This window comes from Aphidius gifuensis, linkage group LG1 (genome assembly GCF_014905175.1).
Source record: "Aphidius gifuensis isolate YNYX2018 linkage group LG1, ASM1490517v1, whole genome shotgun sequence".
In the NCBI taxonomy this organism is placed as follows: Eukaryota; Metazoa; Arthropoda; class Insecta; order Hymenoptera; family Braconidae; genus Aphidius; species Aphidius gifuensis.
Genome location: NC_057788.1, coordinates 21,355,306 through 21,367,362, shown reverse-complemented (window position 1 = coordinate 21,367,362; position 12,057 = coordinate 21,355,306). Strand labels below are relative to the sequence as shown.

The following is a 12,057-nucleotide window of genomic DNA, read 5'->3' as shown; positions in this document are numbered from 1 at the left end:
CTTCTTTTTATATTTCTTCAATTATTTGAATTTTTATTTGGGAATTCAATGGAAAAATAATGAATTATTAACAGGATAACATAATAATAGAAGAGTTATTTATTATTTTGTGAAGATTACTCTTTTTCATTTATATTTTCCTAATAATTCGAATTTTTTTTAGTAATGTAATGGAAAAATAATGAATTCTGAACAGGAAAACATGATAATAGAAGAGTTACTTATTAATTTCAAAAGATTACTTTCTTCTTTTTATATTTCTCTAATAATTAAAATTTTTTTTTAATGGAGATAAGAATATAAATAAGAATTTAATGGAAAAATCTTGAATTCTCAACAAGAGAACATACTAAGAGAAGAGTTATTCGTTATTTTCAGAAGATTACTTTGAAAATATTCCCCTTTGATCTATATTCCCCCAATAATTTAAATTTTGTTAACCAATTTTGTTAAAATTGATTTGAATTCATTAGAAAAATCCTAAAATCTTAACACGATAACATAACAATAGAAGAGTAATTTATTATTTCCAGCAGATTACTTTTTTTTATCTATATTTCCCTGATAATTTAAACTTTTTTTGAGAATTTAATGGAAAAATCTTGAATTTTGAACAGTATAACATAATAATAAAAGAGTTATTTATTAATTTCTAAAGATTACTTTCTTCTTTTTATATTCCCCTAATAATTTGAATTTTATTTTCGATGTTAATGGAAAAATTCTTAATTCTTAACAGGATAACATAATAAAAGAAGAATTATTCATTATTTTCGGAAGATTACTTCCTTCTTTTTATATTTTCCTAATAATTCAAATTTTTTTTGAGAATTTAATGAAAAAATCTTGATTTCTGAACAGGATAACATAATAATAAAAGAGTTATTAATTGATTTCAAAAGATTACTTCCTTCTTTTTATATTTCCCTAATAATTCAAATTTTTTTTTGAGAATTCAATGGAAAAATCTTAATTCTGAACAGGATAACATAATAATAGAAGAGTAATTTATTATTTCCAGCAGATTACTTTCTTTTATCTATATTTCCCTGATAATTTAAATTTTCTATTGAAAATCTAATGGAAAAATGATGAATTCTTAACAGGATAACATAATAATAGAAGAGTTATTAATTAAGTTCATAAGATTACTTCCTTCTTTTTATACTTCCCTAATAATTAATATTTTTTTTTGAGAATGTAATGGAAAAATCTTGAATTCTTAACAGGAGAACATAATAATAGAAGAGTAATTTATTATTTCCAGCAGATTACTCCCTTTTATCTATATTTCCCTGATAATTTAAATTTTTTTTTGAGAATCTAATGGAAAAATGATGAATTCTTAACAGGAGAACATAATAATAGAAGAGTAATTCATTATTTTCAGCAGATTACTTCTTTTTATCTATATTTTCCTAATAATTAAAATTTTTTTTTTGGGAATATAATGGAAAAATTATGAATTCTTAACAGGATAACATAATACTCGAAGAGTTACCAATTATTTCCAGAAGATTACTTCTTTATCCAGTTAGTTTCTTTACATTACGATTCCTAAATAATATTTTTCAAATGATTTCCCGAAATTGCTTAATTTGTATCAGGAAATTAGGATGTTTAAAGAGATGTTGCATATTTATTCCATCCACTGAACAAAAACAGCTAGTAAAATTGCAAAATGAATTTTTAGTATCGTCATTCATTTTTATCAAGATATTAACACATATATCTTTAGCTCTGCAAAACTGTGTCACTACAAAAAGTTAGTTAAAATTTATTTCTAAAAATATCACAAAATATTGTTTTTTCATTATTTCAAGAACACATAAATTTTCATACTGTCAAGTAATTACATCCTGACGAAAAATTTACTAAAATCTTTAACTCTGTTTGTCAAATTACCTTCAAGATCAAAAGTTGAAGTTGATGGTAGAGTATTTCGTTGATAATTTTTAATTTCAAGTAAAAATGGTGTTGCAGTTATTTGAAACGTTTCCGAATTTGGTACATCTTGTTTAAGAACACAGTAACTCTTCGCACGTCTCCGAAATAATGGTGAATCTAGAAAACTTTCATCGTACTGTGGCATTTTTTCTACTTTTTTTTATAAGCAATACAAAACTACTTCAAATTAATTTATCAAACTATTTCCCTTTAGCTTTGATTTTTTCAACAAGTATTTCTCTGATATAAATTAAATGTTTCACATTCAACACAACGTAGATTGTAAAAAATAAACTGATCTTGAAAAAGAGGCTATACATAAAAATACAAGTTGCCAAATAATTTTATTTTTCTGTTTTCTATATAAACTGGTAATCAACACACTCAAACCAATTTCAATTCTACGATAGTAATGCTTTTTGATGGATACATCAAAGAAGCATCGTTACGCTTTCACACAAAACTTTCAATAAAAACTTTTAAATTTTATTCAATTTCAAATTATTAAAATGAGCAACAAACTTTTTACACTACGAAATTCACAAGTTTCATCAATTTTATTTATATTGGTCTCAACCAATGACAGTGATTCTAAAATTAAATAAAAATAAATGTCTTTGCAACCAACCAACACGATTAAAATCATTTACGAAAATTTGTTTTTCTATTTCTTTCTATTCTATTATTACAAACTTAAATTTTTTTTTATTTATCAATAATATACTAGCTAAATATTGTTTTTTTTTTTTCATAAATTGCAATAAGTATATACATATTTTTACATTTACAAAATTATAGTACGAGGTAATAAGAAACCTTTCATCAGCTTGTTAAAATGATACTGCGACACGCGATGAGTAAAGAACTAGGTAACTGTTCAGGTCCAGTATTTTTTTTAAATGTATAGTATGACGATACTGTAAATAAATATATATATGTTGTTTTTGTTGTTGTTGTTGTGGTTGTTGTTGTTGTTGGTAATGTATGACTGTGTATCCGGAGCATTTAAACCACACAAGAATGAGCACAACCAACAACAAAGTCACATCATCATGATGAGCCGATGATCCAAGGCAATTTTTCAACCGTAAAAAATTCTCTAAACACTCTTTGGTTTTGTCCCTATAATGTATAAATATATATATTATTCTGTAGCTTTTTTTTTTTTTGAATAATCGTTGGGTAACGATGAATTTGCAACTTGGTTTCTATAGATAAAATCACTAAAGTTTCCTGTTTTCTGAAAATATATTTTAGTTTTTTCAATATAAATAATGATAATAACTTTTTTTTTTTTTCTATACTCACTGTTTGTCGCCACACGCTTTGATATATTTTTGGAGTTTGCAGACATCTTAATTTGTCTATTAAAATGTATATATGTAACACGGAAATTTAGTCGGAAATAAAAAAAGAATTATTACTGTCGGCTAAAATATTACGAAACAACATACTGAGACGAAAAATTTCGATATCAAAGAGATCCAATCGTTTCACATGAAATTATAAAAAAGTTTCGTAACAAAAATATTCCAGTGATTTTTTTTTTTTTTTTGTATTAAACTATTAACTGGAGTCATTGAAATCACAATTAAAATTTCTTACAATTTTTTAATTATAAAACTTCTTTGACTTTAAATTTCATATCATATTGATTTTTTTTTTTGTTAACTAATAAAAGTATATTTCGATTTGCTTGAAATCAATGATTTTAATATCGTGTTTTTACTTAAAATTTTTTCGAAATCATTAAAACAATCCCTCGAGTTTCTATCACTATAATTTTGAGAAAAAAATCAAGTAATTATTCATCAAAAGTATACAATGATTAAATTATAATTTAAAAAAAAATAAATAAAAAATTAAAACAATAAAATTGCTGTGAATTTAAAAAATAATAATAAACAAGTACTTTATGAGTATCAATAATTGAGATAATTTTTTTCATTACTTAAAAATAACAAGTATGTAAAACTTATTTATAAATTTGTAAAAATAAAATAATCTTCAATAAAAAATAACTGTTTTTAATTTCATACAAAATTGAGATAACAATATTTATTTTTTCAACATTAAAAAACAATTTTTTTAATATTTTAAAAACCCAGATAATACATAGAGCTTATACTTTATTACAATTTCAATTAAAATGATATTTTTTTATTTTAAAATTCCAAGATAAACGAGAGCATTTTTTCATTACTTTAATAGCTCAATTATTGACAGAAATATTGGACTAGGTCGTTAGCCCTAGAGTAAAATTTCCAGCTCACAAGCTAAATTAAAAAATAAAAAAATATTCTCATCAATAAATGAGCTGTTGAAAATATAAAAAAGATAAAAATAGTATCTAAAAAAAAAAAAAAACAAAATTAATAAAAAATATATTTATATAAATGATGATGTAACGTAAATAGAACAATGTATTAAAATATATCATCAGTTTCAATTAGAAGAATTAATTTGATGCTCGATGGGGCAATAAGTCTCTGTTCAATGAATTTACCAGACATTAGAAAATTAAAAAACAAAAATAATATAACGACTGTATCAAACAGTAGCCAGTGAGAATATTCTACATAAAAAAGAAAAAAAAATCCTCAACAAGTCACATGAATAGAAAAATATTTATAATATTTTTCTCTGTGAATTTCATGACAATGACACGTGTAAATTATTTGTTTATTTCATTTATAATATTTTGTTTTAATAATAAATATATAAATAATATAAAATGACGTTTAATAAACTCGAGAATTTTTTGGAGTAAATTTGTATCTCTCTTTTTTGCATATTGCATTTTTCATCTTGTTTTATCCACTCACTGTGACATAAGCTTTCAACATGAAGACATACCATAACAAAAAAACGAAAAGTAAATAAAAAATGACATAAGGGTATTTAGACTTGCATTGACTCTAAAAACACTTGAAGCATGCAACACACATGTATATATTTTTAATATTTAATGACTGATACTTATCATGAAATTATTAATTAAAAATATAATAATCATTTAAATTATCTCAAAAAGGACATTGACATACAGTGTGTTGTTTTTTTCTTATTGTCAAAAGTACTGAAGGATATTATCCAATTAATCGATCCATTGTTTTTTTTTTTTTATTTTTATTTTGACTAAGATTAGGTATCAATTTTGAGTAGGTTTTTTTTTATACAAATATCAATATGAGATAGGATTTAAAGTGATTAAATGACAGATGAATTAATCAAGGAATAAATTTTAAGGATTATTGTAGTATTGAATTATGGATGTTGAATAAAAAAAAACATCAAAACTTACCTGCGTACTTCTCCAACTTTGGTGTGGCAGCCATCGTCTTGTCTTTGTCACTCAGTCACTTGTAATATTTTATTTATTCACTATTTTTATTATTTTTTTAAATCACAGCCATATTTTTAACTGTCATTAAAACATGTTAATTATTATTTTAACATTTTTTAAACCGGCCACTCATTACATTACGTACTAGAAGATATTTAAATCTAATGTAAACCCGACGTACACCGCTACATTTTCGTTTGTCAACCATTTTTTGGGGGATACACATAAACACAAACACATACACAACAATTTATTCTGACATCTGGTGGTTGCTGTCTGAAGTGTGCAGAATTTGAACGGTTAAATAACCCATGTGGATAGTTTACCAAAATGCAGAGTTAATAAATGACATGCGCAGTTGATCAACATAATGTAAATTTTTTTTTTTATTTAAATTTTAAAAGTACATGATACTATATTAATTAATTAATTTCATTGAATAAATATTTAATATTAATATCAAAGTATTTTTATTCAATATTTAAGATTTATAAATATAAATACTTGGAAAATATAGTATTGTTAAAATTACTTATATTGTTAATTCTAAAAAAAAATATTATAATTAACAATATATTAAATACAATTAAATACATTAAAGTGCATTAAAGTAAATGAGTCTTGACTTAAGCCTTGCATGAAAAACTTGCAAGTGTACAGTGTACACAAGCTTACATGTATTGAAAATACGCAGGCGCGGAGAAAACCGTGGGCGCATTCAAAAATAACAGCCAATGAAATGCACAATGAATATTAATAGTAAAATTGTTCGAAAAAATTATTTAATAATATCACCATTTATTTAAGTATTATAACAAAATTTATTTGGTAAATTTTCCCGCCGTCAATTTCGTTTTGTTTGTACTATTTTGTTTTAATCTTCTAGGTTGTGATAAATAAAATGTACATTAAATAATAATAAATAAAAATATTAATACGAAATTTAATGAACATAAAGCTTTATATTATTGTTCACCTTGTTTTAATTATATAATTTATTAATAATTTTTTTAATTTCAATGGACATCAGAAGCTTTAATTTTTTTCCTAAAACCATATTTAGAAAAGCGCTCTCTTGGAACACAAAATTAATGAATTAATGCTTACAATAGAATTTACACCTTATTGTAAATACTGAACCAACCACTAAACCACGTGTTCTACTAGATATGTACGGCCTGCTCATTGCATTACCGTTTTCCCTCAAAATTGTAAAAGACATGCGTGTGACTATAAAGTTTTAGACTAGAGTTTTAGCTGTGTAAACACAAAAAAAAAAAAAAAAAAAACGTGGTGCAAAAAAAAATTGGATTTATACAAAGAAATTAAGGTAATTATAAATTTATAATTTTAACAATTATTTTTATAAACTATAAATTATATTGTACATTATTTTGTCAGTGAATCATCAACTTTTAAATTATCATTTTGTAATATTTTCTATAGATATTTTTGTTTATTTTATTGTATATAGTTCTAATACATATTAACATTGCCATTAATATTATTGTCAAAAATAAATAAACGTATTTTCTAATAATAATAATAATAACAATAGTGGTGTGAAAAAAACATGTAGTAAAAAAAAATTTCGAAATTTTGTTAGATTTGTTTTTCATGTTAAATTATATTTCGAATGGAAGTTTTTAGAAAACCAAATAAAAGTTCAAGTAGTATTTAAAGAAATAGTCATTAAATTAACAAAATAAAATCATTGGAGCATCATTTTAATTTTTACGAACCTTATTTTATATCTTTAACAAATTAAATATTAAATATCACAATATACACTTTTTAATGCAATTGATGAATAATATTTTTAACATTAAGTTCAATAGCACCAACATCTGTAACAAATTTTAAAGATGATGTTTAATAATTATCTTAATCATTTTTTTCATAAATAAACCAGAATTCTTTTTTGATTCTTAGAATGAAACATTTTTACTAAAACGACGTGTTGAAATATGCACTTCCTAATTCATAATTTATCAATAATATTTATTAATAAATATAAATTTATTATTATTGCTTTTATATTCAAATATTTAATCAGTATTCTTAATAGTCCATAAATTTATATTATTATTTATTTTCAGAATTGACTTATAAGTGCAAAGAAAATGTCTATTAAGAAAGACCAACAAGCGAGAGCTGTTGATGTTGAAGAGAAAAGAGACATCATAAGCTTATTGGATTATTACTCATTAGCAGAAATATTCATGCTGCTACCAAAACATGAAAGAATGAAAGTGGAAGAAGGTATAATCATCAAAATAAAATTTCTATTTTGTTTATTTTTTATTTTAATGTTTTTATTTATTAATTTTTTAACTTTGATTTATTTTATTACAGTTTGTCCCGAATGGAAAGAGGCCTGTCAACTAGCTTGGTGCAACATTAAAAAATACAAATGTGAATCATCAATTGTTTGTTCCTACTATGATAACTGTTTGTTGACACAATCATACGTCAAGAAATTATTATTAAAATGTGGTGTTTATTTGAAAGAATTGTCTCTTTCAGAAGTATGCAATTTTCGTATCATCATACCAATCGTTGGTGATCATTGTAAAAATTTAGCGAGTCTTGAATGTGAAGTTAATGAAAATTCATTAATTTATTATACCAATCACTTTGTTCAAGCATTTACACAGTTGGAAAAATTGAAAATAATTAAATTACTCATAAATTTTAATTATTTTGATAGACAAATTGATCTATTTGAAATAATCAATTCTCTTCCACAAAAAATTAATGAAATTCATATATTTCCAAAACCACTGGCGAGCCGATTACAAACGTTTCTTTTCGTAAGTTTTTATTAGATTAAACCAGTTGTTAATCACTTGTGATAAACAAATATATTATTACAATTTATTTAAACAATTTTCTATTATTTTTCAGACTTTAAAAAAATTCGATAATCTTCGTAGTTTGACATTGTGTGGCTTTTGTCTAACTAACATTGTTCAAGAAATAGCAGAAAAAAGTACACTAAAATATCTTGATATTGATTTATTTGAGTTACCTGAAGAGTTTCTCTCATTTCATCAACTCCGGAATATAGAGTATTTCAAAATATCATCGGGCAGGAAAAAAACAACTAATAATGAGACGACAGATATTTTAAACAGTATTTTTAGTGTATGTACAAATCTAAAACACCTTGATATTCGATTTAGTTGTTATGATATAGCTGAACTTACACTCTCATACTGGGAGAATTTTAGATACTTGGAACATCTCAGAATTAGTTGTTATACATTATCTGATGAATTAGAAATGAAAATCGTGAAATATTTAAAAAATTTAAAATATTTAAATTTATATAATATCTGGCAAATAACAAATGAAATTGCTTTGAAAAAATTAACAGAATTGAAAAATCTTGAATGTCTATTATTGTTTAGTCACATTAAAGTCAGTTACAAATCAATAATTGCAATTTCCAACAACTGTAAAAAGCTTAAACGTTTGGAAATTCCCAGTTGTCATATAAGACAATCTGTTGATAATGAAGCACTTCCATCTGATCTCATCAACACTAGTCCACATTTGTATAAGTCTGTTTTTGATGAGTTATCAAAATTAAAATATCTTGAACATTTAAATTTAAAATTTGTAAGAAATCTTGAAGATAGTACAATTATTGCTATTGCTAATAATTGTAGAAATCTAAAGTCTTTAAATATCCAAGGTTGCAGGACTATTAGTGAAACAGCTCTCAATGTTTTATTAAACTTGGAAAATTTACAAGAATTAAACGTAAACTATCTTAATATTACAGACAACTTCATCATCAAATTAAAGGGAATAAAAATATTTCATTGTGCTTTTTGCAAGCAACTTACTGATACTGGTATCATTAGGTTTATAAAAAATAATCCAGATCTTGAATATCTTAATATTGCAAATGAAAATAATTCATCGATTTCAATTGATTTAGTCATTGGTGGTGCTGATCAGGCAACTAAAAATCGTAAAAATGGTATTATTTTGTACGTAAATCTTAATTATGAAAAGCTGATAAGAGCTTCTAAGTTAATTGAATCTCAATGGTTGGTTATTGGTCAAGGTATATACAAGTAATCAAAGTTATATCATTTTCTAATTGATGCTTGATATTAAAATTTATTTATTCATGTTAAAATTATTATAAAAATAATTTTATAATTTAGAAGAAAAATCAACACATTAGTCACTAAAAAAATCATTAATTTTATCATTTGATTTTACTTGTACTTGTAATTTTTATATCACAAGTTTGTATTTTACTTGGAATTATAAAAATTTTAATTTTAATAGAACAATTTATATATTTAAAATAATCAATAGTCTTATATTAATTTAATTTTTCTACATCTCTACAAACAATTCGTAAAAATGAAAAGAAAAATGATTAAAAAAAGCATTTATTAAAGTAAATAAATTGCAATAGGATAGGATGAAAGATTGTTTTTCTTTTTTCACTACAATAATTAATAATAAAATCAAAAACATATTTTATTCAACAGTTTTTATTTCAATAAACCGCAAAATATAAAAAGCAAGTTTTAAAAAATCATACATCACATGATAAGTAGATTAAAAGCAAGAATTAAAAATTATTATTAAATGTTTTATAAACAAATTATAATAAATGTTTTTTATCATAAAAATAAATGTTAATGGTTTTGTATAAATTTCATAATGTCTTTTTTTTATAATAAGCACGTGTGAAGTTTCCTGGTGGTGGTGGTGGCATTGGATTACCAGGTTGCATGAAATATGTTGGATTTGATTGATATTCATAAGGTACAAATTGTGCTGGTGGTGGTGGTGGTGGTGGTGGTGCCCCTATATGTGGTACTGAACCCATACGCATTGTATTAACTGATGGTGGTGGTACTGATATATTTGTTGGTGGAAATCCTGTTGGATAAACACCAGGTGCATTTTGAAAATTTTGTTGATAATTTGGAAAATGCGATTGTGATATTGATGGTTCCAATTGATCTGGTTGTTGATAGCCATTTGATGATACTATTGTTGAATCATTTTTTGGTATTTTACTTGGTGTTAAAACTGTAAATTTATAGAATAAATATATATTTATAATAAAGCTTTAATAATTAAAATTATGTTATTAGTTTAATAATAATATATTTCATACCATTTGGAGGATTTGATGGTGAATCAATAGGTGCTATTGATGGAGTTTGATTTTCTCGTGATGCTTGTTGACTTACTGGTTTTAATGGTGGTGAATCTGGTTGTTTTGTTTGATTAACTTGTAAATAATAATCTAATACTTGATGACATATATCCTCAAGTAAATCCATTGTTAAATCCTCAACAAACATATCCCACCAACGTAAATGTTGTGGTTGTTTTCCATTCCAATCAACAACTTCAAATTTACTTAATTTACCAGCAAGATAAAGTAATGCAACAGCAATTATTTCTGGTTCCCATTGTAAACACAATGTTGTACATAAACTACATTAACATATTAAAATATCAATGAAACATTTTGATGAAATAATAATTAATATTATTTACCTGTCATTGGCAAATATCCAAGCCATTTGAACTATTTTTTGTAATTTATTTTTATCACCTAAAAAAATGAATTTTAAAATAAATAATACAGTCATTAAATAATAATTAAATAATATATTAATTTACCTTTTAAACATTTGGCATAATCTAATAAATAACTGTAAGGATGTTCAACTTGTAGATCAAATTTCATTGTTTGAAGTAAAATTCTTTCTAGTGTCATAAGTTCTTCTTTTGGATCTTCACCAAATAATGCAAATTCTTCATCAGTCAATTGACTTCTGGCTATTTTAATTATGTCTCTACATTTTTTAGGAGTTTCTTCAACTTTACCAGCAAGAAATAAACAAACACAAGCTGTTACCTAAATAACATTATCAAGTCAATTAATAATTTATCATACAATAAAAGTAATATGTCTTTTTTTGAAACTTACATGACGAGGAAACTGTTGAAATGAATAAAACATATAAAAACGATGAAAATATACAACTCCAGTTGCTTTTGTATTATAACCAAGATTCATTTTTGATCCAATGTCAATGATAAATCTGGCACCTTCATTTCTGTATCTCCACTCAGTATTATAATCAATTCCATCTTGTATTGATGGTGTATGTCTCAACTCATTTTTGTCATAATACCAGCATGGCATTTTTATATTTTATTTATTAACAATTATTATTTTTAATAATAATATCCCAAATTGATATAAACTTTACTCAAAAGTTTAACTATGTCTGTCTGCCTTGGCCTGTCTATTTTCTTGATGTTTACCTATGACACAATCTCAATAATAATAAAAAAAAAAACCTGATAATTATAATAACTATAAGAATTATTTTTAGAAATAATAACAATACCTATTTAAACAGCTTTACAGAGCTTTTATGTTTTTATTTTTAAAACTAAATATTAAAATGAATTGGCTATTATATTAATAATAATAATAGTAAAATTATTAAAAAATTTCATCACAGTTTTTGACATTTATTTACAAAATAATATTAATAATTATTTCTTTTGACTCCAGAGACCACGTGATCACTTCTTAATTGACCACGTGGATCACACCATATTTGGCATGATGACGACATAAACATTGTATGTGTGTGTATGTGTTTTGACATCAAAGATGGCCGTTTATTCAAGTAAGTAAATAATTTATCCGTAAGATGGCTTGAAAAAAAAAAAAAATAAATAATTAAATAACATTATTT

The 12,057-nt window shown here is 23.9% G+C and overlaps 2 protein-coding genes across 9 annotated transcripts in view; both read right to left on the bottom strand.

Moving 5' to 3' along the window:
* The window catches only part of LOC122851687 (guanine nucleotide-releasing factor 2), a 28,825-nt gene extending 23,300 nt beyond the window's left edge, over window positions 1-5,525 (bottom strand). For 6 of the 7 annotated variants that reach the window (XM_044151082.1, XM_044151102.1, XM_044151072.1 and 3 more), the window contains exon 1: window positions 5,252-5,509. In XM_044151082.1, coding sequence (XP_044007017.1) covers window positions 5,252-5,285 — 34 coding nt within the window. In that variant the 5' untranslated portion in view covers window positions 5,286-5,509. Of the gene's footprint in view, window positions 1-5,251 lie in introns of all 7 variants that reach the window. The other variant, XM_044151118.1, reaches the window with a different exon arrangement.
* Window positions 5,526-9,795: 4,270 nt separating this feature from the next.
* LOC122851677 (cyclin-K-like) lies at window positions 9,796-11,905 on the bottom strand. Of its 2 annotated transcripts, none has more exons than XM_044151048.1 (6): window positions 11,701-11,905; window positions 11,274-11,614; window positions 10,964-11,201; window positions 10,838-10,895; window positions 10,449-10,774; window positions 9,796-10,360 (listed from the first exon to the last, which is right to left on the bottom strand). In XM_044151048.1, the coding sequence occupies exons 2-6, from the start codon at window positions 11,490-11,492 to the stop codon at window positions 9,981-9,983; spliced, it is 1,221 nt and encodes a 406-aa protein (XP_044006983.1). In that variant the 5' UTR covers window positions 11,493-11,614; window positions 11,701-11,905; the 3' UTR covers window positions 9,796-9,980. The 2 variants fall into 2 exon arrangements, with proteins under 2 accessions (XP_044006983.1, XP_044006993.1); XM_044151058.1 differs by having other exon boundaries at window positions 9,941-10,360; window positions 11,274-11,626.
* Window positions 11,906-12,057: the final 152 nt, after the last annotated feature.

Coding starts and splice junctions, on each gene's coding strand:
- LOC122851677 (XM_044151048.1), bottom strand. CDS start 11,492: ATGCCATGCTGGTATTATGACAAAAATGAGTTGAGACATACACCATCA. Junction 10,896..10,963: donor TTATGCCAAATGTTTAAAAG/GTAAATTAATAT, acceptor TCATTTTTTTAG/GTGATAAAAATAAATTACAA. Junction 10,775..10,837: donor TGGATATTTGCCAATGACAG/GTAAATAATATT, acceptor ATGTTAATGTAG/TTTATGTACAACATTGTGTT.